Raw genomic sequence first — 27,452 nt, 5'->3', positions numbered from 1 at the left:
CTTTCCTTTTGGCTTCTTGAACGTGAGTGTTGAGTGTCTAGTCCCTTAATCCTAATGATTCCCTCAGTGTCTCTCCACTCCATACATATTCTCAGGTTTCATTCTTTTATCTCCATATTCCCAAATTGATGATAAATTACAAATCTTACCTCAGGCCAGTCTAGAGATCTTCTCGTGTATTTATCAACAAACTGTGGAGATCTAACAGTTACCTAAAGAAAGCAGTTTCTCCTTGCCTTGCCCCATCACGGCAAAGTTCTTGTTTTCCTTCTGTCTGTTCTTAGATTATAAACAGAAGCCACAGTCGATTCACTGGGTTGTTCATTTCCCACAGCCAGCTGATTTTTCTGATTTATTTATTATTTATTTATTTATTTATTTATTTATTTATTTATTTTGCTTGTCTTTTGAAACATGGTCTCACTATGTAGCTCTGGCTGTCCTAGAACTCATTATGTACACCAGGCTCTCCTGGAACGCACAGAGACCTTCCTGCCTCTGGCTCCTAAGTGCTGGAATTAGAGGCATGCGCCACCACACCATGCCAACAGCTAGCTAATTGTATCACAGCAACAGAAAACAAACTAGAACACCCTATGTGAGTTCCACCCCTTTAACTGGTTTTCAAGTCTCTTCCTTCCTTCCTTCCTTCCTTCCTTCCTTCCTTCCTTCCTTCCTTCCTTCCTTCCTTCCTTCCTTCTTTCTTTCTTTCTTTCTTTCTTCCTTTTTTTCTTTCTTTCTTTCTTTCTTTCTTTCTTTCTTTCTTTCTTTCTTTCTTTCTTTCTTTCCTTCCTTCCTTCCTTCCTTCCTTCCTTCTTTCTTTCTTTCTTTCTTTTTTTCCTTTTTGGTTTTTTTGAGACAGGGTTTCTCTGCGTATCTTTGCTCCTTTCCTGGAACTCACTCGGTAGCCCAGGCTGGCTTCTAACTCACAGAGATCCACCTGGCTCTGCCTCCGGAGTGCTGGGATTAAATGCGTGCGCCACCCTCCGCCCAGTTTCAAGTCTTTTCCTAAGGTCATCTTTGAAACGGATAGGCAAGCAAGCCAAGGTCTGTTGAACGGATCCACAAGAGAATGAATTGGGTAGAAGGATAAACTGAAATAAATTACGACACAAAGCACTCCGTGCTAGCAATCATGGCAATAGGTTTTCTATCTTCGGCTTTTCGAGGTGGTTTTCATAGTTTGACAATAGACATCACTTGTATGTATTTCCTTGGGCATGTTTTCCTAATTCCCTTTTCCCTGCTTTCCCATGGATCTTTTTTCCTTTTTCCTGTGTAGTCTCTCTTTGGCGTCCTGCTTGCCTTTCTGGCCTCCTTCGCTTCTCGTTTCCCCGGCTCCGGGCCCCGGGTCCGCGCTCCCAGCACGCTGGTCAGCTCCCTTACCGCTTACGAGCACGCGCACGCACCCGGCGCCGCCCACGCAGAGCCAGAGTCACGAGGCCGGGGGGCGGGGCGCCGCCGGGAGGGCGGGGCCGCTGCCGCAGCTTCGCCGCGCGCGTGGGCGGAGCCGGCCGCACGGGCCTGCCCGCTATATCTGCGCCTGCGCCGCGCCGCTGCGGGGCCAGTCGGGACGGAGGAGACAAGATGGCGTTGCGAGCGATGCGGGGAATCGTGAACGGGGCCGCGCCCGAGCTGCCCGTGCCCACCAGTGGGCCGATGGCCGGAGCTCGGGAGCAGGCGCTGGCAGCGAGCCGGAACTACCTCTCCCAGCCTCGTCTCAGTGAGTACGGGGAAGGGAGCGTGTCTGCCGAGCGTGTGGCTCACCTGTTCAGCCCGCGGGGAGGGAATGGGATTGATTTTCCAACCCCCCGTGTCGCGCAGTTCGCAAGCCGCCCCTCGAGCTTTGCGTGAGCCTTTCCGCGGCTTAGGTGGGCCGAGGGCGAGAGCACCGACCGGAACCTTCCCGTGGGCTGGTGGGCTCCTGGCGATCGGTCGCCCCACCCTCTCCTGGTTCCCTGGACTGGGGTATCCTTAGGCACTTGTCGGTCTCTGAAGGCCACTTCTTGTCACTCCTCTGCCCCCGGCCTCATTTAAATGTCTCGGGGTCGAGAGAACGCCCACTCCCGGTCCCCTCTGTCCCTGAGGACCTCTGGACAGGTGGACTGAGCAGGAGGTGTAGTGTCATCGCTGACGTGGGCAGGCCCGCGGCTAGAGGGAGATGTGGCTTATTCTGCAGGGACCGCTTCACAGGAGGACACCTAGATACCCGAGAACCTTGGAGCTGAAAAGTACCCAAGTCGTGCAGTCTCACCCTCTCATTTTACAAGCGAGACGCCTAAGGTTCTGGAAAGGAGAGGCCATGCCAGGCTTCAGACATCTAATAATTGGCAAAGGAGGAACCAAAAATCGAGGTTTCTTAATCCTTGCTTGATCTTATGTCGTTTCTTCGTTTACTGACCAGTTGACCAAATTCGGTTGACTGAAAGGTTCCTTGGCAAAGCCGAAAAGCTTCCTCCTATATCTAGTGTTATGTGCGTAGACTTACGTGTAGATTATAAAAGACCTTAATAAACCATGTTTAAGTAGACAGATCAGTCATTCCCAAAGAAATGGCTCTTGTTGGCTGAAGATTTCAGTTGTATAGCATTAAACCTCTACACAGCTCCCTTAAAACCAGACTGAGAGCTTTGGAAAGAGACTTTTAAAAAAGTGTTGTTTTCCAGGTAATGAGATTGTATTTGCACTGGTTAATTGCCAGCCTGGCTCTGTGGGTGGCTCATTGGTTAAAAAGAATTTCAGATGAAGGGTTAGGAAGGCCCCCTCCAGCCTGACTAATCCTGTCCTGAGCTGTCAGTAGGTCATGTGATAACACTGCAGTGTGGGGAAGGAAGAAAACACGTTGGAGACAGGATTGCTGAGATGTGCCTTTTAGGCTTTTTTTTTTTTTTTTTTTTTTAAGAAAATGCCTGCTAGGGGCTCACAGGAACAGAAAGAAACATTGAAAAACCTGAGAGATTTATACCTGAGAATTAGTATGCATGCTTTGATATGGGCAGAACCCATAGACTTTGGTGTGGCTTCTAGAAAAAATGTTATAAGAATACAGTAGCCGGTGGTGGTGGTGCACACCTTTAATCCCAGCACTCGGGAGGCAGAGGCAGGCGGATCTCTTCGAGTTTGAGGCCAGCCTGGTCTACAAAGCCGAGTTCCAGGAAAGACACAAAGCTACACAGAGAAACCCTGTCTCAAAAAAAAAAAAAAACCAAAAAAAAAAAAAAAAAGTATAGTAGTCTGTGTGCATGTAATAAATCATTCATTGTCAATTTAGAGAGCACAGAAAACTCCATGGCTAATTGGTAAGCCCTTCAGAGATATGAACAGTGTTTCTCCACCATCTACATGTGCTTGGCCAGTGCTTGAAGAGCTTGTCCAGAGGAGGATCCTGCTGACGAAGATGTTGTTGAAAGTGCTTAAGTTGTCCTCTCTGTACCCCCAAGCTCACAGTGTCTGACCTAAACTTGCAGTTCTGTAACTTCTCCTAGGCGTTTAGTGGGTAGATTTCTCATACGGATGGAGTTTGCCAGGAGTTGGAATACTGTACTTAAACAACTGACTAAATTTAAGTGTCATCTTTTACTGGTTTTTTGTCACATTTTAAATCAGTTTTAAATGCTTCCATGTAAATATTAACATTTCCATTTTTATTATTAAAGTTTCATAATACCATCTAAAGTGGTAAATAATTATTTACACTCTTTGAACGAAGGAATGGAGTAATACTGGCAGTTGCCCTGTGAAAATAGGATCCTGTTTTAAAATACTTTCAGGTTTATTGGACTGTTAAAAAGAAATGGAAAGTACAATATTCAGGCTTTAAATTAGTTATCTTGAACACATCATTTGACTTTCTGATATCACACGGTAAGAAAACTTTGCCTTTTAAATTTCAGCAAGATCAACAATATACACAGAGCTTTTAAAGCGAAATTTCCCGAGCTTGATTGGCTCCACTTTTCTTGACTCACGTGTCAGCTAACCTTAAGTTTCTTGTCTCATAAAGCAGAGCCCCAGCAAAAAACGCAAGTAAGGGGCCGCTTGCTTTCCTAGACCTTCTCTTTCAGGTCCATTGCTCAGGTTAGTTGTCTGCTCTTGCCCAATAGAAGGGATTGCTTCCGGAGTTTTTGTTTTGCTTTTAAGGTGGTGCCTAAAGAGCTGGGGCTTATTGTGCAATGGTTTTTACTTTAAATGTGTCACAATCCTTAAGGGTGTTCGAAGTGTTGAACAACCTCTTTCCCTGCAAGAGGAAGAGCCAGTCATCTGGCAGAATGCATGTTCTTTAAGATCTTTGTAGTTCATGGAGTTTTGTTTTTTTTATTGGTTGGTTGTTGAGCAAGTTGTTTGTTTTGTTTGTTTGAGAAAAGCAACTCTCTTTGTAGCCCTGTTTATCCTGGAGCTCACTGTGTAGACAATGCTGGCCTTGAACTCAGAGATCTGCCTGCCTCTTCCTTCTGAGTGCTGCTGGGATTAAAGTCATTCACCACCATGCCCAGCTTGTTTTACCCCTTCCCTGGCAAGACTGGAAATCACTATGCAGTATAGTAGCTGTCCTGCCCCAGCTTCCCAAGAAATCATGGTTTTTAAATGCTACTCCATAAAAGTTTTTGTGTAGTATAACCATGTGTCTGCTGTTGCTGTAAGGGGAATCTTTTGTCATTGGCTTTGCTGTGTGATGTTCTTGGATGCCATACTCTGAACTCATACCGTTTCCAACTGCTAGTGGTTATCCTGATGAAGGATGGAATGTGTGGAAGACTAAAAGGTGGTACCTGATGTTTTCCATGCTCTGTTTTCTTTTTTAATACTTCCATTGTCAACATGGAAAGGGCTGACCTTATTTAAACTGTCTTCTTGCACCAATTTCTAGTACAATTGCTAGCAACTGTGCGGTCTCCACATTTTAAGTTATACTGTTACCAGTTAGAAGAGTTTCAGGACCATAGAGTAGCAACTATGTAATTAAAGGAAAGCAGCACAAAACTTTTAGTAAGACAAACCACAGGTCCTCCATTTGGTAATGTTTTTCAGGGCTTTTGTGTCTGAAAGTTTGCAGTAAGATTATACTGGCTTTGCTTACCTTACAGTAGTTTATGAAGATAAAATCAGATAATCTGAAAATGCTCAGTAAAAATGTGCCTCACTCTCCATGGTTTGGTAGTATTTTCACTTAGTTCAGGTTATGGGATCCATTAGCTTAGCCTTTCTATATGTGTCTGTTTATATTACACTAACGTGTCTCAGTCTGACCTGTACCTCACGAGGTCTCCTGTGTTTTTCAGATTGACCATGAGGGAAAACTGTACCTCCTCTGTCAGATATTCCATTCTTGGCTTGCAGAGCTTGTATCTACTTGATTTATCAGTAACTGCAGTGAGTTCAATAGCCACCCCAGACTGAGTTTAGGGCTACTGTTCTTGAATATCTGATGCTGGAGGAGGGTAGCTTTGCAGCTGTGACAGATGTAGAAACCAGGGAAAGTGCCTGCACCACCCAATTGTAAACATCTTGCACTTTTCATAGCTGAAATTATGGGTACTGTTGCTGCATAACTCATTGTTTGAGGCAGGGGCTTACTGGATGGAATATGCTGCCATGCCCAACCTCAGTGTGTAGTTCTTAGAAATAGAGGATGCTGCTCTACAAAAGGTTCAGTCTTATTAGGATTTAACTCAAGTGGTTAGAGACAGGCTTCATTCAGGTTCAGGTGCATGGGTAGCTCCTCCTCTCTGAAAATGATTTTTCTCTTGTAAAGCTAGGAATAATGAACTGTTGCTCTTAATTAGCAAATTTGTAGTGTTTGCTTATTGCCTTTTCAAAGGCCATGTATTCATTGTTGCGAATTTAGAATTCTTTTTTAAATTCTTTTTTCTTTTTTTGCCTGTTTGCTGTTGTGGGGATTGAACTCAGGACCTCTAAGCCTTGTCTTCTATAGTGGATGTCAACTCTGCTGTTGACAGGAAAAGCCGTGACTAATGCTCCTTTCTCTTGGTCATGTGTTTTGCTTATGACTGGCAAAACTTCGTAGTGTGTAATGAGTTTGAATTTTAACCATGAGATTCTGAGCCATGGTTGTCAGTACTAGAAATTCAAAGAAAGTACAGTCTTTTCTTTTTTTTTTTTTTAAGTAGAGAATTTTAAGACTTGGAGGGATTTTAATGAAGTGTTTTGAGCATTATCAATCCACTTATCCCCTTCCCTGTGCCTTAAGGCTTAGGGAAGATTTTAGAAAAGTATATTTTTTTTAAAGTGGGTTTCAAGAAGTAATGTAGCTCACTTTCCGTTTCCACACAGCAGTTCTAGAAAGTCTTTGAGAAACATTTTTTGGAGTTTTTAAAATGAAAACAAGAAATTTTTGAAAGGTTGGAATTACATGTTTTTTAAAACAGTATTAGATAATCTTAAAGCAGTAAGAGTGTTTTCCTAAAATTGGCCCAAAATGCAGCAAATTTAACACCCTTATCCAAGATAGTAAAAGACAGTCTCCATTTGAGGGCCCCTATTGAGATTATTACAGTTCAGAAACATTCAAGCAGATATTTGCCATCCTTGTTTAAATGTCTCAGTATGGGGTGGGCTTGCCTGTTCTGTCCCAGAGTCTGGCAAGAAACTTGCTTCCTGGCCTTGGGCGGGAGGGAGTGGAAGCCCCTTGAGTGGACAGACTGGTTAGTAAATGGCTTCCTCATTCTTAGCAAGATGGTATTTGTTCCAGGAATCTTTGTCCAAGCTGATTAGAAGATCTCAAATCAGACAAGTAAAACATCCCTGATCAGTTAATAGTTTCACATGAATTATTTCAGGCTTTATGATGTGTTTTCCTAAGAAATGTATTTTTTAACTGTTCTGATTATGAAATTTAGCAAATTTTGAAGTTGTCTGTTAAAATTTCTATTTCCTAAGTATTTTGTGTGTAATCATCATGAACCTTGCCAGCAATAATAGATAATTCCTTTCTAAGATGAGTGAGGGGCTGGAGACATAGCTCAGAAGTTAGGAGCAGTTACTGCTTTTGCAGAGGACTTGGGTTCCATTCCCAGCACTCAAATCAAACACTTCTCAACCCCTTGCACTTAAATTTAGACAGCCATGCATAATGCGTGTAAAATATAAATAAACATTTAAAATATATATTGGAATGAGTGAAAGTAGACTAGGTGTCTCTTTCTAGGCATACTTTGCGATGAATAGTACTGTTCTCTTTAACATAGAAGCAATATCTGACTCTTTTGCTCCTTTTTTTGCCTGGAACTTACCCTGTCCTAGCCTTCTGGTTTATAGACAGGGAGCACTGTGCCCTGCTGACTTTTCAATATTTTTTTATTGTATATATGTCTAAATTTGTTTATGTTCATTTAGCTATTGTGTATGTATGTTTGTAAGTGTCTGGACGAGTGAATGTGTGGAATAAGAGGACAACTTTGGGAGTCAGTCCTCTCTCCTCGGTGTGAGTCCTGGAGATTGAACTCACGTTGTCAGTCTTGAAGGCATGAGCCATCTCAACAGTCTCCTCTGTCTCCCTTCCACCCCTGCTTGCATCGCTGTCTGCCTGTGTATTTTGGGGGGTGTGGGTGGGGGCTGGAGAGATAGCTCAGTGGTTAAGAGCACTGGTTGCTCTTCAGAGGATTCACAGCACTTTATGGCAGCTCTCACTGACCTTAACTCCAGTTCCAAGAGATTCTAATATCTTCTGACCTCCACAGGCACAGGGCATACATGCATGTAGGCACAACATCCATACACATGAAATAAAAATAAAGGTTAAAAGAAAAAAATTTAAAGAATATGTTTCTTGACTGGTTGGTCACTCATGCCTACAATCCCCAGCATCTGAGAAGCTGAGGCAGGACAGTTGCTGCAAGTTCAAGACTAGCCTGGGCTACAGAGTAAGACCATGTCTCAAAACCAAGTAGAGTACTTATCTTACTGGGTGAGGTAGTACACACCTTGAATCCCATCATTCAAGGAAGAGAGAGACAGATCTCTGTGAGTTCAAGTCCAGCCTGAGCTACATTGTGAGACCCTGTTTAAAAAGCAACATTCCCCCTGCCCTGCATGAAAACTGAACCTTTAAAGGGAAGCAGCCTCCGTGCTTGCTTGGTATCCTGAGAACTGTGACTTACTTTGGAGTAAGATTCAAATGTCTTTGAAGATGGATATTGAAAAGTTGCACAGGAGCAGCCATATTTTAACATTCATTGAAAATTTGTGTAGCTTTTTGAGTATCCATGTTCTAGTGGGTAGATGAAAGGAAGGCTTGTTTTTGTAAAAACCAGAGGGCCGTGTTAGCTTGTGCTGTTTCACTAAACATAACTCTTTCTTTCCAGCCTACAAGACTGTCTCAGGAGTGAATGGTCCGCTAGTAATCTTAGATCATGTGAAGGTAAGGCCTTGTCCATTATGGTCTGACTGTTGTGCTTCAGATTTCACCACTGCTCTTTAAGTTTGTGTTATGAATTATAAACCATTCTTCGGCGTGACTGTAAATATTTTCTGTAGGAAAGAAAGACCAAAAGTCAGAGGGCTGGGTTCCAGTATTAGGCTTAGTATGGATTCCATTTCATGACCTCAAGTCCCTTGTCTTCAAAGTTGGTGGGGGAGATCTTACATTATATAGGTTTATAGGGGGAAAACAGAAATAATGAGTGTGTTTTATAACCTGAAGGGTAATATACAGAGATGTGGTGTCTTACGTCCTTTGTCAAAGCCTGACGTGTTATAGGCTATTTTAAAGTACTATTTTCCCTCTGTACTAAAGGTTAAATTCTTGAGTAACTAAGTATACTTTATCTTTGAGAGCCTGGCATGGACATGCAAGTAATGAGTATATAAGAACAGATCATCTCAATAGTGGCTTAAAACCCTAAACAGAATAGTTTGTCCTCAATTGGTCATAAGGATCTTTAGTTAACATGTTCTTCTATGTCTATTATGAACTTCCTGTTAATTTTAGGAAAGGAATTGTAGAATCTCGTTTCTAATTGGTTACTCTGGACTAAGCTTTCTACCTGATTTTTTACAATCAGAGTATCAGAAAAAAAAAATATTACAAAAAAATGTTTTTAGGGGCTGGAGAGATGGCTCAGAGGTTAAGAGCCCTGGCTGCTCTTCCAGAGATCCTGAGTTCAATTCCCAGCAACCACATGGTGACTCACAAGCATCTGTAATGTGATCTGGCACCCTCTTCTAGCATGCAAACAGAACACTGTATATAAGAAAGAAATAAATCTTTAAAAAAAAATGCTTTCTTTAAAAAAATGTTTTTAAAAGACAAGGAGAGTATCAGAGAAAGTCATTTAGATAGTGTGCTTTCTAGAGTTTCTGTTGGTGGCTGTTGGGGCAGGGCAGGGAGAAGCACACAGTTAATCAGTTTGTTGACAGATGCTGGTGATGATCACGTATGTTTTTAGCATGTCACCCTCTGGAAGCAGAAAAAAGATTGAGAAACATTTTTTTTTAAAGGGCAAAGTGCATATTCCTTTTAACTTTATCACTACAATAATATTTTCCTTTATGAGAAAGGATTCTTACAGAGTAATCTTGAGAGTAAACCTGTCATACTTCCCTCTGGCCCAGAAGGAGGCCTTGAGTATCCTCTGTTACCCTCTGCCTACTCCTTTGATTCAGGGTCTTGTTTGTTTGTTTGTTTGTTTTGGAGCTGAGGCTCGAACCCAGGGCCTTGTGCTCGATAGGCAAGCTAAATCCACTGAGCTAAATCCCCAACCTGATTCAGAGTCTTTCCCAGACTATTACTTGTGTTTTCTCAGTTGGACTGGAAGCCCTCAAGCCCCACATATCCTCCTGGCTCCAACCCCTTTATCTACCACAAAGACAGCAGGCAGTCAGCATCTTTAGGAGACCCTAATAAACAGGTCCTCAACCTGTGGGTTGTGACCCTTTTAGTGGGGGTTGAATGACCCTTTAACAGGGGTCACATCAGATATTTATACTGCAGTTCATAACAGTAGTGAAATTACAGTTATGAAATAGCAACGAAATAATTCTATGTTTGGGGGTTACCACACCTTGAGAAACTGTATTAAAGGGTCGCAGCGTTAGGAAGGTTAAGAACCACGACCATAGTAACATTCTGTTTTAAATTAGTGAAAGCTACTCTGTTTACTCTTGACGTCTGTCCTCAGTTCTTCTAACACCAGGTGGGCAAGTTCTCCCTCCCCAACAACTGAGTTCAGTTTTTCAGTAGACCTGAAATTCCACTGACTTTGTCACATACATGCACTGTACCCGCTTCAGTCAAGCATTATGGGTATCTAGGTAGACACAGCTACTGTCTGACTTGGCTGTAAATCAGAGGGTCTCTATTCATTTTCCATAATTTGCTGGAATAGCTTATCTAAAGCAGACACACAGTTAATTTACCATTACTGACTTATTTAAAAAGATAAACTAAAAAGTTTAAATGAATAGCCAGTTGAAGAAATATCTAGAATTCTAAGAAGTCCTGAGTACAGGGAGGGTCTGTCCCAAGGAGCTGAGGGTAGTACATGTTTTCCAAACAATAAAACTCCCAGCTGTCAGTCAGGACTTTTGTGGAACTATTGTTGATCGATTCTTGGCCAGTGTTGACTAAGTCAGTCTCCAGTCTCTCTCCTCTCCTCAGAGGTCAGAGGATGGGATGTTTGAAACATCTAGCCCTCTAATTGGATGTTTAGTTCACCTGGACAGTGGGCACCATCTATGATCTCTAGAGGTTTCCCAAAAGTCACCACATTAAGGTACATGTGTGATTGAAAGGACTTGGTATGAATAATAAAAGACTTCCTTTCATCTTGATTGTTCCTGATACCTGGGAAATTACAAGGGTTTTAGGAACTCTGGCCAGGAGTTGAACTAAAAATGACCAGGAGAAAGATGAGAATGTTTGTTGTCACCGTTGCTGTCCATCCTTGTGTTTGACGTCAGCAAGCAGTAGGCAAAGAGCAGAGTGAAAAGGAAGGGAGAAATCTGTCACTGTTCCCTGATGGGACGGCACAGAAGCTTACTGCAGCAGTGGTGTTTATTAGAGACAGTTTACAGAAACCATTGTAGTCTCTGTGCTACGTGCAGCTAGTGTATAGAGAAAAGCAGGAAGCCCACGGAGAGGCCTCCAAGGCACTGAATACACAGAAATTCCATTGGTTTTGTGTGATTCCACTTTACTTTGACTGGGTGAGTAGACTCAAATTTGTAAAAGAATTGTTCCTTACCAGCTAGGACAGTCAGAGATGGGGTGAGGAAGCATGGGGAATTAGTGAAGGGATAAACCCATCCACATAACAAGGATATGGGACCCAAACACCTCTGCACATGGATGATCTGATCTTTGGTTGTCTTTTATGAGACAGACTCATACACCTCCCCCACTCCCAGACAGAGTTTCTCTATGACCCTGGCTGTCCTATAACTCATTCTAAGATCAGGCTGGCCTTGAACTCAGAGATCCACCTGCCTCTGCCTCCTGACTGCTGGGATTAAAGGCATGGGCCACCACTGCCCAAGACATGTAGCCCACTCTGACCTGGACCTTGCAGTCCCCCGTCTCAGCTTTCTGAGTGCTGGGATTTTATCTGGCACACATGAGTTTTTGACATGGTGAACTGGGCATTGTGAGGCCCCGGGAAACATTTTATGCTAGTCAAATGTTGTTAGAGTATTCATTTCCCAAATAAAAATGAAAAAATAAATAAATAAATAAATGAATGAATGAATGAATGAATGAATGAGGAATTCAACCCAAATGGACTTGAGTGAAACATCGGGCTGTCAGGAGCCCATCAGAAGACAACACTGAAAACCCATTTATGACTTTCAGGTCGAAGGTTTTCTTAATAAAAGATAAACCATAACAATAATACTTTCATTCCATAACCTTACGTACTTCGGTGAGATAGAAAATGTTATAAGCAAAATTAAAAGATAAGCAGCGTTGTTTATAAGAGGATTAACATCTACATTCTGTAAAACCACAAGTGAGTAAGAAAGAAAAAGATGACAAAAATAGAAGTGGAAGGAGATTGGTTTTGTTTGCTCTTTTTAGGTTTTGGTTGTTTGTACTAATAGGGGGACTGTGATTTAATCTGGTACCTTTGCAAAATAATTGGGCAGAAAATGACACAATTTGCCACTGATACGTACACATGTTCACCGTTAGTATGTAGCTTGCTAACGTTTGTGAAGAGTTACATGCAAAAATGAGGATTTATTATATCATTAGTGTACAATATAGGACAGCTCTGTGTTTTATCAGGTGAACAGCTGAATTAAGTATGACATGGTCATTTGATGACGTTTTTACTTTTTGATACAGGATCTCACTGTGTGCGTACCTTGGTTGACCTATAACTATGTGACCAGGCCTGCCTCTGCCTCTAAGTGCTGGGATTAAAGGCGTGTGCTACCACGCCTAGCTTGGTCATTAGGTTTCTAACTGTGTCAGTTGTGTAAACATTAATTTTAAAATGTTTGTTTATTAACATTTTAATATCTCCAAATCCAAAGGCCTTACAATCCCTAATGTACAGTAATTTGATTGAAGGGATTTTCTCCCCTCAAAGCACATGATCTCCCAATAAATCATGTTATTAGATTATGACTAATACCATGACAATGTATTATGTTAAACATGGGTCAATACAGTAAAGCAAGTTGCCCAATGATGCATCGAATACTTGACCAGTTAAGTATATAAAACAGCATCTTAGCTGGGTGTGGTAGCTCAGGAGCTTGTAATTCCAGCCCAAAGGAGGTGTAGACAGGAGGCCTGGGAGCCTGAGGTCATCCTCAGTTTTGTATATATAGTGAGTTCAGGGCCAGCTTGGGTTACATTATATCCTGTCTCAAAAATGAACAGTATAAGGCTGGATGGGAGTGTGGGGTAGGAGGGAATCTTTTAGAGATACACATTCTTATATAGAAGGATATATATCTGTTTAGACTAGATTGTGGGAGACTTGGCACATTATCTTAGTCTGATGGTAACATTACATAGTAACATTTTATCTTTTTCCTGTCATGTGAGGCCTAAATGGGTACATATAGCCCAGAAAATGAACATTACTTTGAGTGGCAGAGACATTGTTATTGGTAATCTTTCTGGAATCTTAAAACCTTAAGGTATACACAAAGAGAAAAAATAGTAAGTGTAATTGCTGTGTTTTGCAAGATAGTACGCTCCTCTCTGTACCTTATACTAGTTTGCCACTCTGTGTGCCGGTGAACATAAGTTACAGGGACCCGGATTCTACTCCCTGTGTATTTGTTGGAAGACTGGGAAAGTGCACAGACAACAAGGCGAGGTGGAGATGCATACATAGAGTGTCTTGAGTAGCTTTTAGAATGCTGATTCTTAATGCCTCACTGTTCTCCTGCCTAGTTTCCCAGATATGCTGAGATTGTGCACTTGACCTTACCGGATGGCACAAAGAGAAGTGGGCAAGTCCTGGAAGTGAGTGGCTCCAAAGCAGTGGTTCAGGTGAGCACCCTCAGCACTGATGAGCCGTTCCCTGATCAGGGCCCCATTCACTGATGATTGGATGCTATCAAAATAATACCCGATTCATTTCTATTGAATTTTTTCCTTACAATTCCCAGGTTTTATTAATGCTGTTTTATTAAAGGCAAAGAGAGGTTTCTTAACATGTTCCCTAAAAAACAGTCTAGAGCAGGGGTAGGTAAAATTTCTAAAAGTGGCCAGATGTTAAGTTTTCTTTAGATTTTATAAGATGACCAAAAGTCCTTAAATTTTCTTTCTTTTTCATTGTTCTTTCTTTCAATCATCATTTTTATACATAACTGATACCCTCAGCTCGTTTGTGATATTTGACCCTGCAAGCAAGAGCCTTGGTCTAGTAAGTGTCCCTGACCTGAATTCCTATGAACCTTCTGATTGATTTTTTGGTAGGTGTTTGAAGGGACATCAGGTATAGATGCCAAGAAAACATCCTGTGAGTTTACTGGGGATATTCTCCGGACACCAGTGTCAGAGGATATGCTCGGTAAGTGGACATCACTCTTCATTCTGCACACAGATCTGTTTCCTTTTCGACTTATTTGTATAATATCTAGAAACATGAAATGCAGATTTGGAAGTCTGGGTCTACTGTTTTCTCTTGTTGCCGTTGTATAGGTCGGGTATTCAACGGATCAGGAAAACCCATTGACCGAGGTCCTGTGGTGCTGGCTGAAGACTTCCTAGATATCATGGGTAGGGGCAGTAGATGGATTTCATTCAGTGTTGGGGAAAATAACTTCTGACTATTGGGAGCCTTGCCAGAGAGAAAATAATTGTTATGGTATCACTTAAAGTAAATCATTTTAAGTACAGAGAAATTCAGTGTATAGTTTTGATCTTTTAACTTTATTTCTACTTCTGTCCATGAATAATATGCAGACATTCTAACGTCATCCATCCCTTTTTGGAACACACCAGGTCAGCCCATCAACCCTCAGTGTCGGATCTACCCCGAGGAGATGATTCAGACAGGCATTTCTGCCATTGACGGCATGAACAGTATCGCTAGGGGACAGAAGATCCCCATCTTCTCTGCTGCGGGCTTGCCACACAACGAGGTGAGAGGAGAGCCAGCCTACTTGCTGTGGCATGTCATGGGGAGAACCCTAGAATCAAAGGGCTTACCTGGCACGTGGTTGGTCTGGTCTGGTCACCCAATTCAGGCCCTTGTGTCCCCTTTCACTTCTACTTCTGGATCTTCATAAAACTTAACAATGAGCTTTGTTGACTAAGTTTAGTAATTAAAGTATTCAAGAGTTCAGGATCAGTTACTTTGCTGCGAGAATATGATTTTAGTTCACACCTTATTTCTTTTCATCCTCAACAGATTGCAGCTCAGATCTGTCGCCAGGCTGGTTTGGTAAAGAAGTCTAAAGATGTAGTGGACTATAGTGAAGAAAATTTTGCCATTGTGTTTGCTGCTATGGGGGTAAGTATGGTATTCTGTTTGGGAATAATACAGAATTAACTGTTATTAGAAAGAGGTCATAAACTACACATACACCATTGACTTTGTTCCTAGATAGAGACAGTGCGTCTTGGCCCAAGGAATCAAATTTAGTATGTGGCTGAAACTTAATAATACCCTGTGTGTCCAAAGGCCTTTACTCCGATTTACATTTTAAGAAGAAAATAAAAATGGATGCTTGAATTTTTAAAAGATGGAACAATTTAGATTCATAGTTTGGCCTTCATCAGAAATAGATGAGAATTTTCTTTCTCCCAACACTGATGAAGTCATTAATATTTAGGTAAACATGGAAACAGCCCGGTTCTTCAAGTCTGACTTTGAAGAAAATGGCTCAATGGACAATGTCTGCCTCTTTTTGAACTTGGCTAATGACCCAACGTAAGTAAATCCGGTCACTTCTTTCCGTTTGAGGAGGCTGGGGATCAAAGGAGTTAAAGAGGTAAATGCCCCAGTGAAAGCCTCGTCCCTGATGGAACCTGGATCTAGATTCCGGTCTGCGTCTTGTTTCGCTTTGCAAATGACAGAGTTAACATAGACACTGCCGCTCATACCAGTGACCAGTGAAATTGACTGGATGGTTGTGCACATTAAATGAGTTATTAGGACATAATAGATAATCAGTAAATAACTTTTTCTTTTTACCTGGGAAATCCATCACCTATTTCCTCCCCGTCCCTTTTCTCACCACCCTTCTCAGTTCTGAGAAACAACATCTCTGAGAAACGACAAGCATTTGTAATGTAATTTAACCTTGTGTTTTACTGTTCCCTAAGTACACAGAGTAATTGCCTGCAGAGGCATCTTCAAAGTAATAGTTTTTCTCTCCTGCATTTATTAAAACTGTCAAAGGGGAAATTGCTGGTGTGTCCGGAATTGTTTTGGTTCTGGCTTTTGAGTGACCTGGGACTTGTTCCCTTTCAGCATTGAAAGGATCATCACTCCCCGCCTGGCTCTGACCACTGCTGAATTTCTGGCTTACCAGTGTGAGAAGCATGTCCTGGTCATTCTGACAGATATGAGTTCTTACGCTGAAGCACTTCGAGAGGTAACTTTTCCTTCCTTCCTTAATTTTTTTTTTTTCTCAAACAAAATATCTTAGTTTGTAGGGTTATCGTGACCCTTTGTAAGTTTTTGTTTTTTCTTTAATCATGTTTTTGAGCTTGCTACTGTTTGGTTTGCAGATTTTCTTCATCAAAAAAAGACAATACAGCTTTTTTTTTCTTTCTGTAAACTTGGAATTATTAGAGGATGTGATTAAAATTAATAACCTGCTTACCACATTGTCACTGTCCCAATGGTCTAAGAAGTAAGAAAGCACCACAAGCTGTGGTGATGTTATACTCCCAGAAATTCCTGTCTACACTCTATGCTAAACCTTTCTGATTCCTGATTTTTAAAAATGTTGTGTCTGAGTATATGTCTTCTCTTGCGGAGGCCAGAAGAGGGCACCAGACCCCCCTGGAAGTGGAGTTGCAGGCGGTTGTGAGCTTCCCCGTGTGGGTGCTGGGAGCTGAACCAGGACCTCAGCAGATGCTCTTAGCCTGCTGAGCCATCTCTCCAGCCCCTCAGGTCTCTGTTTTTAATGATTATAGTGTTTTAATAAGTGGTCTGGCAACACTGTCTTTGGAACTTTTTTCTTCAGAAAACCAAATGTTTGCTTAATGACAGTTATGGCATTATCACCACACAGAAATTTTAGGGTATTTTAAGACAAGTTCCTGATATTTTTAATAAGGTACTGTTTTGACTACGTGAAAAGACTTCTGAAGAAACCTGCTCTCTAACATAGATTTTAAAGTTTTCAAGATTATCACCACATTGTCACAGTGTTCACGTTGACTCTGTGAAGGGCTAGAGTCTTCCTTCATTGAAATAAATCAATACTTTGGTTAAGGACAACAAAAATGAGCTATAAGAAAAGATTGTTTTTTTTTTTTTTTTAAGGTAAGTAATTTACAAACCTAGATTTCCTTTACGTTCGATTCAGTAACATGAGAGTGTTCTGCCAGATTGCCATGGCAACGTCATTGTGCCTTGATGACTGCTGGTCTGTAGATCACACTTGGAGTGACATTGCAAGAACCCGACATTAGTAATGCTCTCGGGTTCTTGTGATGGTGGAGTAAGGCAGCTACCTGTATTCCCATTTGTGTGTCCCTGAGGAAGACTTTAATTATTCTTACTTGGTGCAGCGAGAAGACTCCTGGCTCTGTGAGCAAGGTCATATATAGCTCAGTATGGCCTGAAAATTTAATATGTAGCTGAGATACTAACCTTGAATTTCTGATATTCCTGCCTCTCCAAAGTGTTGGGATTCTAGACATATGCCACTAAGCTGGGCTCTGGCTTTTTGATTTTGGGAAACTTATCTGAGACTCAATTCTGACTATAAAATATGGGATACACTTTCTTGTTTGGCTGTTGTGAAGATTGATTAATAAATGTGAATCGTGCAACAAGTGATTAGTTTTTGGTATGTGTTCCTCGTTTTGACCTTTTCCAGTGTGTTTTACATAAAAATGGATTGTTACACAACAAGACATAGTTAATGGATTAAAAATTTTGCTCAGAATAACTATTTGACTTACAGGATTATAGCTATAGTTTTTTTTCCTAGTACATTGTTGCAATAAAATTTTAGCAGAAAATCTAATTGTTTTCTTATTCAATGTTTTTGTTTTGAGACAGGGTCTCAATGTGGTCCAGGCTGGCTTTGAGCTAATAGATTTCCTGCCTTTGCCTCCCCAATGATGGGATTACATGTGTACATCACCACACTCAACTAAATTTCTTTCATAGAATTTATTTATGTACATAATATTTATTATTGTCACTCAGTATTTTTAAACATATAAGTGAAGCCTTATGAAAAGAACAGAATTTTTTTTTGTTTTCAGAATCCAAAGATTACTATCTATTCAGAATTGAGAAAAGTGTAGTCATTAGCAAACTAAAAATAGAGGAATTGATTTTGTGAATAAAATCACCCTTCCAGACCAACTGAATTTCTGATTCATTTTAATTTTCAACATTTTTTATTTATAACCATTTAAATTAATATTTTGTTGGAAATATTTAAGGATACATTCTTTTTTTTTAACTTTTATTCTTCTCTCATACTTGACATCCTGAGTACAGTTTCCCCTCCCTCTACTCCTCCCAGTCCCTCCACTCACCCAGATCAACTTCTCTCATTTCCCTTTAAAAAAAAAAAAAAAGCAGGCTTCCCAGGGATATCCACCGACCATGGCCTAACAAGATGCAGTAAGACTGGGCACAAACCCTCATACCAAGGCTGAATGAGACAACCCAGTAGGAGGAAAAGGGCCCCTAGAGCAGATGAAAGAGTCAGAGACACCCCACTCCCACTCCACTCTTAGAGGAGTCCCATAAGAACACCAAGCTACACACCATAAGGTACATGCAGAGGACCTAGCTCAGACCCATCCGGGTCCATGTTTGTTGTCAAGCAGACATTCTAGCCAGACTTTTTTTTGTTACTCTGATGTGACATGGTATTCTCCTTCCTTGATTTGCTATCAGGTTTCAGCAGCCAGGGAAGAGGTTCCTGGTCGGCGAGGTTTCCCAGGCTACATGTACACCGATTTAGCCACGATCTATGAACGTGCTGGTCGAGTGGAAGGCAGAAATGGCTCTATCACCCAGATCCCTATTCTCACCATGCCCAATGATGGTAAGTGTGCATATTGCCTGTACCAGACATCATCACTGTAAGGGCTTTTGATTGATGAGAGAGGAGTTAACATTTATTTATTTGTATGTGGGGGCGGGGAGGTGCTTTCCACAGTGTGCCAGTGGAGGTCAGAGGACAGCTTGGCCAGAGTTAGTTTTCTCCTGCTATATGGGTCCTAAGGAACTCAGGTAATCAGACTGGATAGCAAGTGCCTTTACCCATGCACCAGCTCAATAGCCCCAGGGCATTGATCCCATAGAAGTCGCCCCTCTGTCTTTTTGAATTAAAATTCTTCTGAGAGCTTGACCTCTAACTATATACTTACCCTTATACCCTTAACTATATACTTACATCTAAACGACATTTTCATTTGAAGACTATTCCCAATGATCCTTATTACTTTCTGTAGAAAAGCGATTTTCTTTGTAATTTGAATTTCAGATTTTCATTTATTTCAATGTCTGCTGTTTTCAGAGCACTGTTTTAGTTATGAGGAATTTGTTTCTACTTAGTGTAAGCTGCTTGGATTTTCTTGTGAGCCAGTCATTTAAATAGTTACACGTGCAATGAAGAGCATAGATGTAAAAGCTACAGACTTTTGGGATGTTTGACTCCAGCTTGGGTAAGAAGCAGCTTGCTTTTCTGGGCCTGTGGAAGCATACGGTACAGCAAGGCTGAGTGTGCTTGGAGTGGGACTCTTCAGATTTCCTCTACCGTCATGCCCCTTTGTCCATACTTCATTTTAAAAAGCACTTGTATACGATAATTTGGAAAACACCTCACCCTGGTGAGCACTGTTGTGATGGTTTGTTCCTCATCACGATGTTGAGCACAGAGAAGTGGAGTGATTTGTTAGATTAGGAAGCGGTAGCTCTACAGCCCAGAGTCCGGATGCATAATCCACAGCAGCAGTCCTGCTGTATTGCTTCGGACATGAACATGCCTGTCCCAAAGGAGTGGACACAGGGGGGCCGGCTTCCCTCAGTGGGTTAAAGGCTTAGCACTTGTCATGGTCTTCGGGTGCTGCCTGAGCACCACTGCCATGGTGTGTCCTACATTTGCGTAGTTTTGTGCTTAAGATGGGACTTGTATGTTTTAAGATGAAAGGACATAACTAGGAGCAAGTCAGCAAGTGTTTACTTCATAGTGTACAGCACGTGTTGGAACTATTGTAACTGAACAAATGAAATTGGCATTTAGGGGCTGGAGAGATGGCTCAGCGGTTAAGAGAACTAGCTGTTCTTCTAGAGGTCCTGAGTTCAATTCCCAGCGCACCCACATGGTGGCTCACCACCATCCGTAATGAGATCTGGCTCCCTCTTCTGGCCTGCAGGCATAAATGCAGACAGAACACTGTGTACATAATCAATAAATAAATCTTTAAAAAAAAAAAGAAATTACTGTTTAATATGGTAACTGCTAGATACATTGTCCTATATTTAAATTTGATTAAAATGAAATTTGAAATTAAGCCCTTTAGTTTCATTATCCACATTCAGGTACTCAGCAGCCATGTTTGGCAAATGCCTTTCCATCCTGCTTCCATATCTGTTGCTGTGATAAAGCACCATGATAAGCCGGACAATAATGACACATGCCTTTAATTCCAGCACTCAGGAGGCAGAGACAGGTAGATGTCTGTGAGTTCAAGGCCAACCCGGTCTACAAAGCGAGTTCCAGTACAGCCAAAGCTATTGCACAGAGAAACAAAACACTGATAAAAAGCACCTTAAAGGAGAAGGGCTATGTTTCAGCTTATAATTCCAGGTTATAGTCCATTATTGTAGGAAAGTCAGGGCAGGAACTTCAAACAGCTAGTCACTCCACATCCGTGATTAAGAGCAGAGAAACATGAATGCTCAGTATCTCCACTGTTTCCATACAGTTAGGACACCCTGCCTAGAGAATGGTTCCATCCATGGTGGGGTATCTGTTTACATCAATTAATTTAATTAAGATAATTCCCTACAGTTATGCTCACAAACCAACCCAACCAAGACTCTCTCCCCAGGTGGTATTCAGTTGACAGTTAAAGCTAACCGTCACATTACTATATTAGACAGCACAAATACATCATCACAGAAATTTTTTGTAGCTCTTACAGGCAGAGGTGTGTAGGTAATACAGATTGGCTTCCTCTGAGATTGACTATATGAAAAAACCATGTGCTTAATTTAATACCTTACGTCTTTCTCTGGCAGATATCACTCATCCCATCCCTGACTTGACTGGGTATATTACTGAGGGGCAGATCTATGTGGACAGACAGCTGCACAACAGACAGGTACCGATTCTTGAATGGTATGCTGTGGGGCTTGAAGCTACTTATCACTCTCCACTGACTTGATTTGCTCCTTGGGACTATTTTGCTTAGAAAGTATCAGCTTGTTGTTTTTAATGTGGCTGTAAAAGTGTCATCTCTGTAAGCTAAAATCTTGCAGCAGGCAGAATGCAGATTTAAGAATTAACATTTTTATTCATTGTGCTTTTAAATGGCATCAGTTGTCTCGAGGACCTTTTTTCAGGGAATTCTATGCTAAAAGTGGTATATGGTATCTGTCAATCTTATTAATAGAAAAGCACAATTTTTGCTTTCTAATCTTTATTTTGCTTATAAAATTTTTGAGTCCATGCAGAAGATTTTCTAGGCAGTTGAAACTGTAGATTTTCAAAACAATGTTGTGCTCTCTTTCTATTTCTCTTTCTTGGATCTGGTTCTTAAAAGAAATACTGTGTCCTGGATGTTTCTCACTACCATTTCTTCCCTTGAAGATATCAGACCTCATCTAGGAAGCAGTGCTGCAGAATCATGTGATGGGGGAACTGGTGACTTTCAGTGCCTCTGTGCACTAACCTTGGAGTTGATTGACAGTGACTTTTTCTCCTTTTCTCCCCCAGATTTACCCACCTATTAATGTGCTGCCCTCGCTGTCCCGGTTGATGAAGTCGGCTATTGGAGAAGGAATGACCAGAAAGGACCATGCTGACGTCTCTAACCAGCTGGTATGTGCTTCTCTGAGGATGAGGCTTGAACTGCCACTCTCCGTGTGTTCTGCTGTCCTACCCATATCTTTTGCAGTGTTTGTTTTTTTTTCCCCATCCAAGTAGAATTTCAGTGTTGGTTTGATATGGAATAATACCTCACTGAAACAAAGCAGCCTTTTTTCATAAGAATAAATGATGCTAATCAAGATTAAAATACCAAGCTTGGGGGCTGGAGAGATGACTTGGTGGTTAAGAGCATTTATTGTTCTTGCAAGAGAACCCACATGATGCTCACAACCATCTGTAACTCCAGGTCTAGGGGAAGTGACATCTGACCTCTGAGGGTACGAGGCATGTATGTGATTCTCATAAATACATGCATGCAAAACACTCATGCATATAAAATAAAATACTTGAAAAATAAAACTAACAACTTACCAGGTTTGGGCAACTTGTGGTGTCATACCTATAATCTGGGTATTCAGGAGGCTAAGGCAAAAGAATTACAAATTGGAAGTCAGTGTGGGCTTCATAGTGATACTACCTCAGGAAACAGTGATAGCAACAAGAAAATTACCAAGCTTGCGACTCATTTCTCATACTATACATGGTTTTTAATTTTACTTTATTGGGTCTTATGTCCCTATTTGTTTATCTGCTTATTTATTTTTATGTGTGTTGGTATTTTCCCTGCATGAATATCTGTGCACTACATGCATGCAGTGCCCAAGACCAGAAGAAGGTTTGGGATCGCCTGGACCTGGAGTTATAGAGACTGGTTAGCTGCTCTGTGGGTACTGGGAATCAAACCTGGATCCTGTAGAAGAACAGCCAGTGTTCTTAACCACTGGGCCATCTTTCCAGCCCACAGTTTTTTAAATTAAAAAGAAAAAAGCAAAAACAGCCGGGCGGTGGTGGCGCACGCCTTTAATCCCAGCACTCGGGAGGCAGAGGCAGGCGGATCTTTGTGAGTTCGAGGCCAGCCTGGGCTACCAAGGGAGTTCCAGGAAAGGCGCAAAGCTATACAGAGAAACCCTGTCTCGAAAAATCAAAAAAAAAAAAAAAAAAAAAAAAAAAAAAAAAAAAAAAGCAAAAACAAAACAAAAAAAGCACTCAGTGGGTAAAGGCTCTTGCTGCCAAGTCGTACAGTTCAGTCATTTCTGCATAAATACCATACATTTGTTACTTAACATATTAAACAACCAACAGACCACTGAAGCTCATAGTTGTATATATTCTGTGAACTCCTTAATGTCTATAGATGGTACATCAAACATAAAAGAAAAATATCTGGCCCTGCAGTAGAAATGGCAGACCCGTGATATCACAGGCATTTGAATGAGACCTGCAGAAATTTCTCTTTGGTTCTTCTATATTTTGTTCTCTATCCACCGTAAATTCATTGGCAGCTGAGGACGTATGTTTTTGCAGTGTGGGTAATGTCTATGCATTGCATGTCTGAAGGCCTCTTTCTGGGGGAGCCTATATAACAAGTACTTGACCACTTTCCTGGGAGCTGTCTGAGTTGTAGTCTTACGGGAAAAGAGCTGAAGCAGGCTGGGCAGTGGTGGCGCACGCCTTTAATCCCAGCACTCGGGAGGCAGAGCCAGGTGGATCTCTGTGAGTTTGAGACCAGCCTGGTCTACAGAGCGAGATCCAGGACAGGCACCAAAACTACACAGAAAAACTCTGTCTCGATTAAAAAAAAAAAAAAAAAAAAAAAAAGAGCTGAAGCAGGACACCTGTACATCCTTTCTTCTCTCTCCTCTTCAGTATGCATGTTATGCTATCGGTAAGGATGTGCAAGCCATGAAAGCTGTGGTGGGAGAAGAAGCCCTGACCTCAGATGACCTTCTTTACTTGGAATTTCTGCAGAAATTTGAGAAAAACTTCATTACTCAGGGTAAGACGATTCCCTTCAAACACATCTCAGAATTGTTAAGCCCTCCTTGCAAATCTTGAGTATTTACATTGTTCTCTGCATTTTCTCCTCTATTGAGACACTCCTCCAAGTCTTAACCTCTGACTTCCCTCTGCCTTCTGAACATCCTCAGGGAAGTCTCTAATTATATTTCACAAAGCCCAGCCACAGTTTTGCTGAGTGTTTGTTTGTTTGTTTGTTTTTCTTCCTAAGCATTGACTGTCACTATACTGTGGGCTCTAATTTGCTGTATATGATCCTCACCTTCTCTCAAGCTCCCACATCTCTATGTGCTATAAGCATGGCTTTTCATGTGTTGCTATCCCTATGGACCCAGTAACCAGAATGAGACTTTTCCCCAGCTGACCACCTTCCTGCCTGCCAATACTCTGGGTTGTGTGCTGTCAGTGTCTGCTGGGACATTTTTCCAGATAGTTATCTCAGTTGCTGGACAGCATTTTGGGGGTTTTTTTGTTTTATTTTGTTTTTATTTTTGAGAATCTCATGCATGTGTGAAGTGAACTAAGATCATGCATATCTACCACCTCTGTTCTCCCCCAACTCCCCATACAACCTGCTGTGTGTGTGTGTGTGTGTGTGTGTGTGTGTGTGTGTGTGTGTGTGTGTGTGTGTGAGAGAACGCACTAGTCCAGTTGACTGGGCAGCATTCTTAACCTTCCTTATTCTCTAGTGATCAGCTACTACTCATTCACACTATTCTTCTTACTGTTATTTTTGGTTCTCACTACAATCTTTTGTTCAGTATTTTTCAAACTTTGATTTGCTTTTGAATCAACCAAGCTTCTTAAAAGTGCTGATTCTGACCCAGCAGATATTGTGGGTGTCCTGGATGACGGCAAGGCTACAGGGGAGATTGTGGGTGTCCTGGGTGATGGTGGGGCTACAGGGGAGATTGTGGGTGTTGTTCCTGGGTGACGGTGAAGCTACAGGTCTGTAACCAGATCTGAGGGTTAAGGCCCTCATCCAAAGCCTTGTGCCGTCATCCTTGGCCATTGGTGCCAGCTTTCCACCACTCTGACAGCTCAGGGGAGCTGTTACTAATTGTATTGGGTGTCTCTCTTCTAAAAAGCTGCCGGTGGGTTTCCTTACTTAGCACGTGTGGGTTAAGGCTAGAAATACTCCATCCTTTACTTCAGTGGTAGTTAAAATAAGTGTGCTACTTTGAAGTAACACCTCACGTGATACACTTAGGATTTATGCACTCTTTTACCTATATCGTACATTCATTGCTCGCAGTGAAATCACCTCACACAATGGCACAATTGTCGGAGGGTTATGGAACCAGTGCATGCTAGGCAAGTGCTTAACTGCTGAGCTACACTGTTGGTCTTAATGGAATTTAGTTTTCTTCCTTCCTTCCTTCTTTCCTTCCCCCTCCCTCCCTCCCTCCCTCCCTCCCTCCCTCCCTCCCTCCTTCCTTCCTTCCTTCCTCTCCCCCACCCTCGCCCCAGGCACCTCTTTCTCTCTCTCTTTTTATGCAGAACCTAAAAAATATGGTGACATTCTCTAGAGAAAGAAATCCAGAACTCCAGCCACTCTTAATCTTGTGGTTGAAGATTTTGGGGGTGGGGGTGGGGTAAGAGGATTTAATTCTACCATATTAAATAAAATAAGTTGGTTGGCTTGTAGTTTCAGCTCTTAGTAGCCTCAAGGCTAGCTTGGGCCACTCAATGAGAGCCTGTTTCACACTAAAGCTTTGAAAACCTGTAATATATTCGGCTCTGTGGCATTTGAGGCTTTGAGGATTCCTGCAAGCCAAGCTTTTTCTCCTGTGTCCTAGTCATCTTTTTGCTGACCTTTGAACAAAAAGCTGGGTCTAATTGCATTGTTTAAGGATCTTACTTGTCTGTCTGTCCACCTCAACCCCTTACACCAACATGCACATTGCCCGTGGGCCTCTCCTCACCTCTGATCTCTGAAGTACTTTGTGCCCTCATTTCTACATCGAGTCTTGAGTCCAAACCCATGTTTTCTGTCTTGTATTTTATGACTGACCTGATTGCTGGTTTGTAGACAGAATGCTGAGTAACATTGGTCAATTGGAAGTACTTTGCTATTAATTCAGTATCAATATTTTAGGTCCCTATGAAAACCGCACAGTCTATGAGACTTTGGACATTGGCTGGCAGTTGCTTCGAATCTTCCCCAAAGAAATGCTGAAGAGAATCCCTCAGAGCACCCTGAGTGAATTTTACCCTCGAGACTCTGCAAAACACTAGCTGCTGCTGCTCGTGTGACGTGACCCTCTTGTGAAGTACTGGTCTGTTTCCTGATTCCTTTTGCACTCCTCCATCCCCACCTGTGTGTGGGAGTTTACCTGTTACCCTGTAATTAAAAACAACAGCTAGGTAACTATTGTGCCAGTGTTGCCACGTTTAAACTGCTAACCGATTGAGAGATCCCCGCTCAGAAAACCTCGCCTTCAGTGCTTGCTTTGAAGTAGCTGAAGGGCGGAGTGAAGTGTGTTTTCTGATTGTATGTATTTGTACATAGTGGAGAGCTAGTTGCTAATAATGTCTTGTTTGGGTCTCCCAAACCCTACCTCTCAACTCCCCTAAGAGTATCACTGTTTTGAAGTTAAAATGCTTCAGTCTCAAATTTAGGGGCAAGGTGGAGATGGGAAGAATTCTTCTTTCAGAAAACCCCTGAGGCTCTTGGCTGCGTCTTCCCTCTGGAGTGCTGGTGTGCCTGTGGCTCTGTCCTCTGCTCTATGCAGATGGCTTTTACTGTCTGCTCGTGCTTTCTTGGGAAAGGAGTTTCCTTCTACCAGTGCTGTGAGTTGGGGATTCCCGTGTGGCTTCTTTCTCTTTAAGGCTCCCCAGAATCATGCAACATTGCACAGTTGGCATTCTCCAGGCAGTGGTGACGCATCTTGTGCTGCTGATTCCCACTGGGCTACAGGAGAGCTGAGACTTGGAAAAAGCTGGGGTACAGTTAAGAAAAACCCTACATCCCATCCTCATCCTGATGTGTTTATGGTGGTTTAGGTTTTCTGTTGCCTCCTAGATCCTGAGGCGGGGTATGAAGATGGTGATGACTTGCCCTTGGGTTTGTTGGTTTTAAACTGTTCAATCCCCAAGCTTTCTGACCCAGCTCTGCCTTTCCCAGGTGATCTTGTGGCACGTATGGTAGTGTTTCTTTCATTCCTGCTCCTTCCTGGCGTGAGCCCTTAGCTATATTCTGTTCGCTTCTGCCATGTCTGCTGTTGGGTCTCTGCTGTGTGTTCTCAGGTGCAGCGGTAACTTCCCCACTCTGTGCATTCCATCTTCCAGTTGTTTTTCTCTGAGGGCATGGGGGGTGGTCAGCATGATTATATTTAATGTAGAAAATGTGACATCTCGTTATAAATGAAAATAAATGTTAAATTAAATGGAAGTTTCCTGAAATGACTCTGTCTTCTCATCAGAAGAGGAACTTCAGCAAGCAAGTGGGTTACTTGAGTCCTCACGGTTGTGACCTTCATAATGAGTGTGGCCTGTGTTGGTGTGTAAGAAATGTTAGTGTACTTCATATTCCTCAGGACTTGAATTCAGAAGGCATCTGTGTGTACAGCTGTAAAATCTTGTCCATGGCAGCACTCAGGCTGCATTTATTAGCAAACCTTTATCAAGACAGACTGACTCGGGGCTGGAGGGATTGTTCAGCAGTCAAGAGCACTTGGCTGCTCTTTCAGAGGTCCTGAGTTCAATTCCCAGCAACCACATGGTGGCTCACAACCATCTGTAATGGATCTGATACCCTCTTCTAGTGTGTATGAAGACAGAACGCTCATTTACATAAACTACAAGAATAAATAAATCTTTTTAAAAAAGACAGATTGACTGTTCTGCAGCAGTTAGGACTGGCTCTTAAGCAC

The 27,452-nt window shown here is 42.0% G+C and overlaps 1 protein-coding gene across 1 annotated transcript; it reads left to right on the top strand.

Moving 5' to 3' along the window:
- Positions 1-1,457: 1,457 nt before the first annotated feature.
- Positions 1,458-26,971, top strand: Atp6v1b2 (ATPase H+ transporting V1 subunit B2). Its single transcript, XM_006989569.4, has 14 exons — positions 1,458-1,723; positions 8,322-8,377; positions 13,367-13,465; positions 13,895-13,988; positions 14,120-14,197; positions 14,423-14,562; positions 14,832-14,933; positions 15,256-15,353; positions 15,897-16,020; positions 18,519-18,669; positions 20,871-20,953; positions 21,568-21,672; positions 23,428-23,557; positions 25,676-26,971. Exons 1-14 carry the CDS (start codon positions 1,588-1,590, stop codon positions 25,813-25,815), a joined length of 1,536 nt encoding a protein of 511 aa, XP_006989631.1. The 5' UTR covers positions 1,458-1,587; the 3' UTR covers positions 25,816-26,971.
- The last annotated feature ends 481 nt before the right edge of the window (positions 26,972-27,452 follow it).

Source organism: Peromyscus maniculatus, chromosome 17, assembly GCF_049852395.1.
Source record: "Peromyscus maniculatus bairdii isolate BWxNUB_F1_BW_parent chromosome 17, HU_Pman_BW_mat_3.1, whole genome shotgun sequence".
Lineage (NCBI taxonomy): Eukaryota > Metazoa > Chordata > Mammalia > Rodentia > Cricetidae > Peromyscus > Peromyscus maniculatus.
The sequence above is the reverse complement of the archived record's forward strand: the minus strand, read 5'-3'. Positions and strand labels throughout refer to the sequence as shown.

What these genes read in the sequence shown, in the direction of transcription:
- Atp6v1b2 (XM_006989569.4), top strand. Translation starts at nt 1,588, where the DNA reads ATGGCGTTGCGAGCGATGCGGGGAATCGTGAACGGGGCCGCGCCCGAG. An exon ending in AGACTTCCTAGATATCATGG is followed by an intron (nt 14,198 to 14,422) that starts GTAGGGGCAGTA and finishes GGAACACACCAG; the next exon opens with GTCAGCCCATCAACCCTCAG. An exon ending in AACTTGGCTAATGACCCAAC is followed by an intron (nt 15,354 to 15,896) that starts GTAAGTAAATCC and finishes GTTCCCTTTCAG; the next exon opens with CATTGAAAGGATCATCACTC.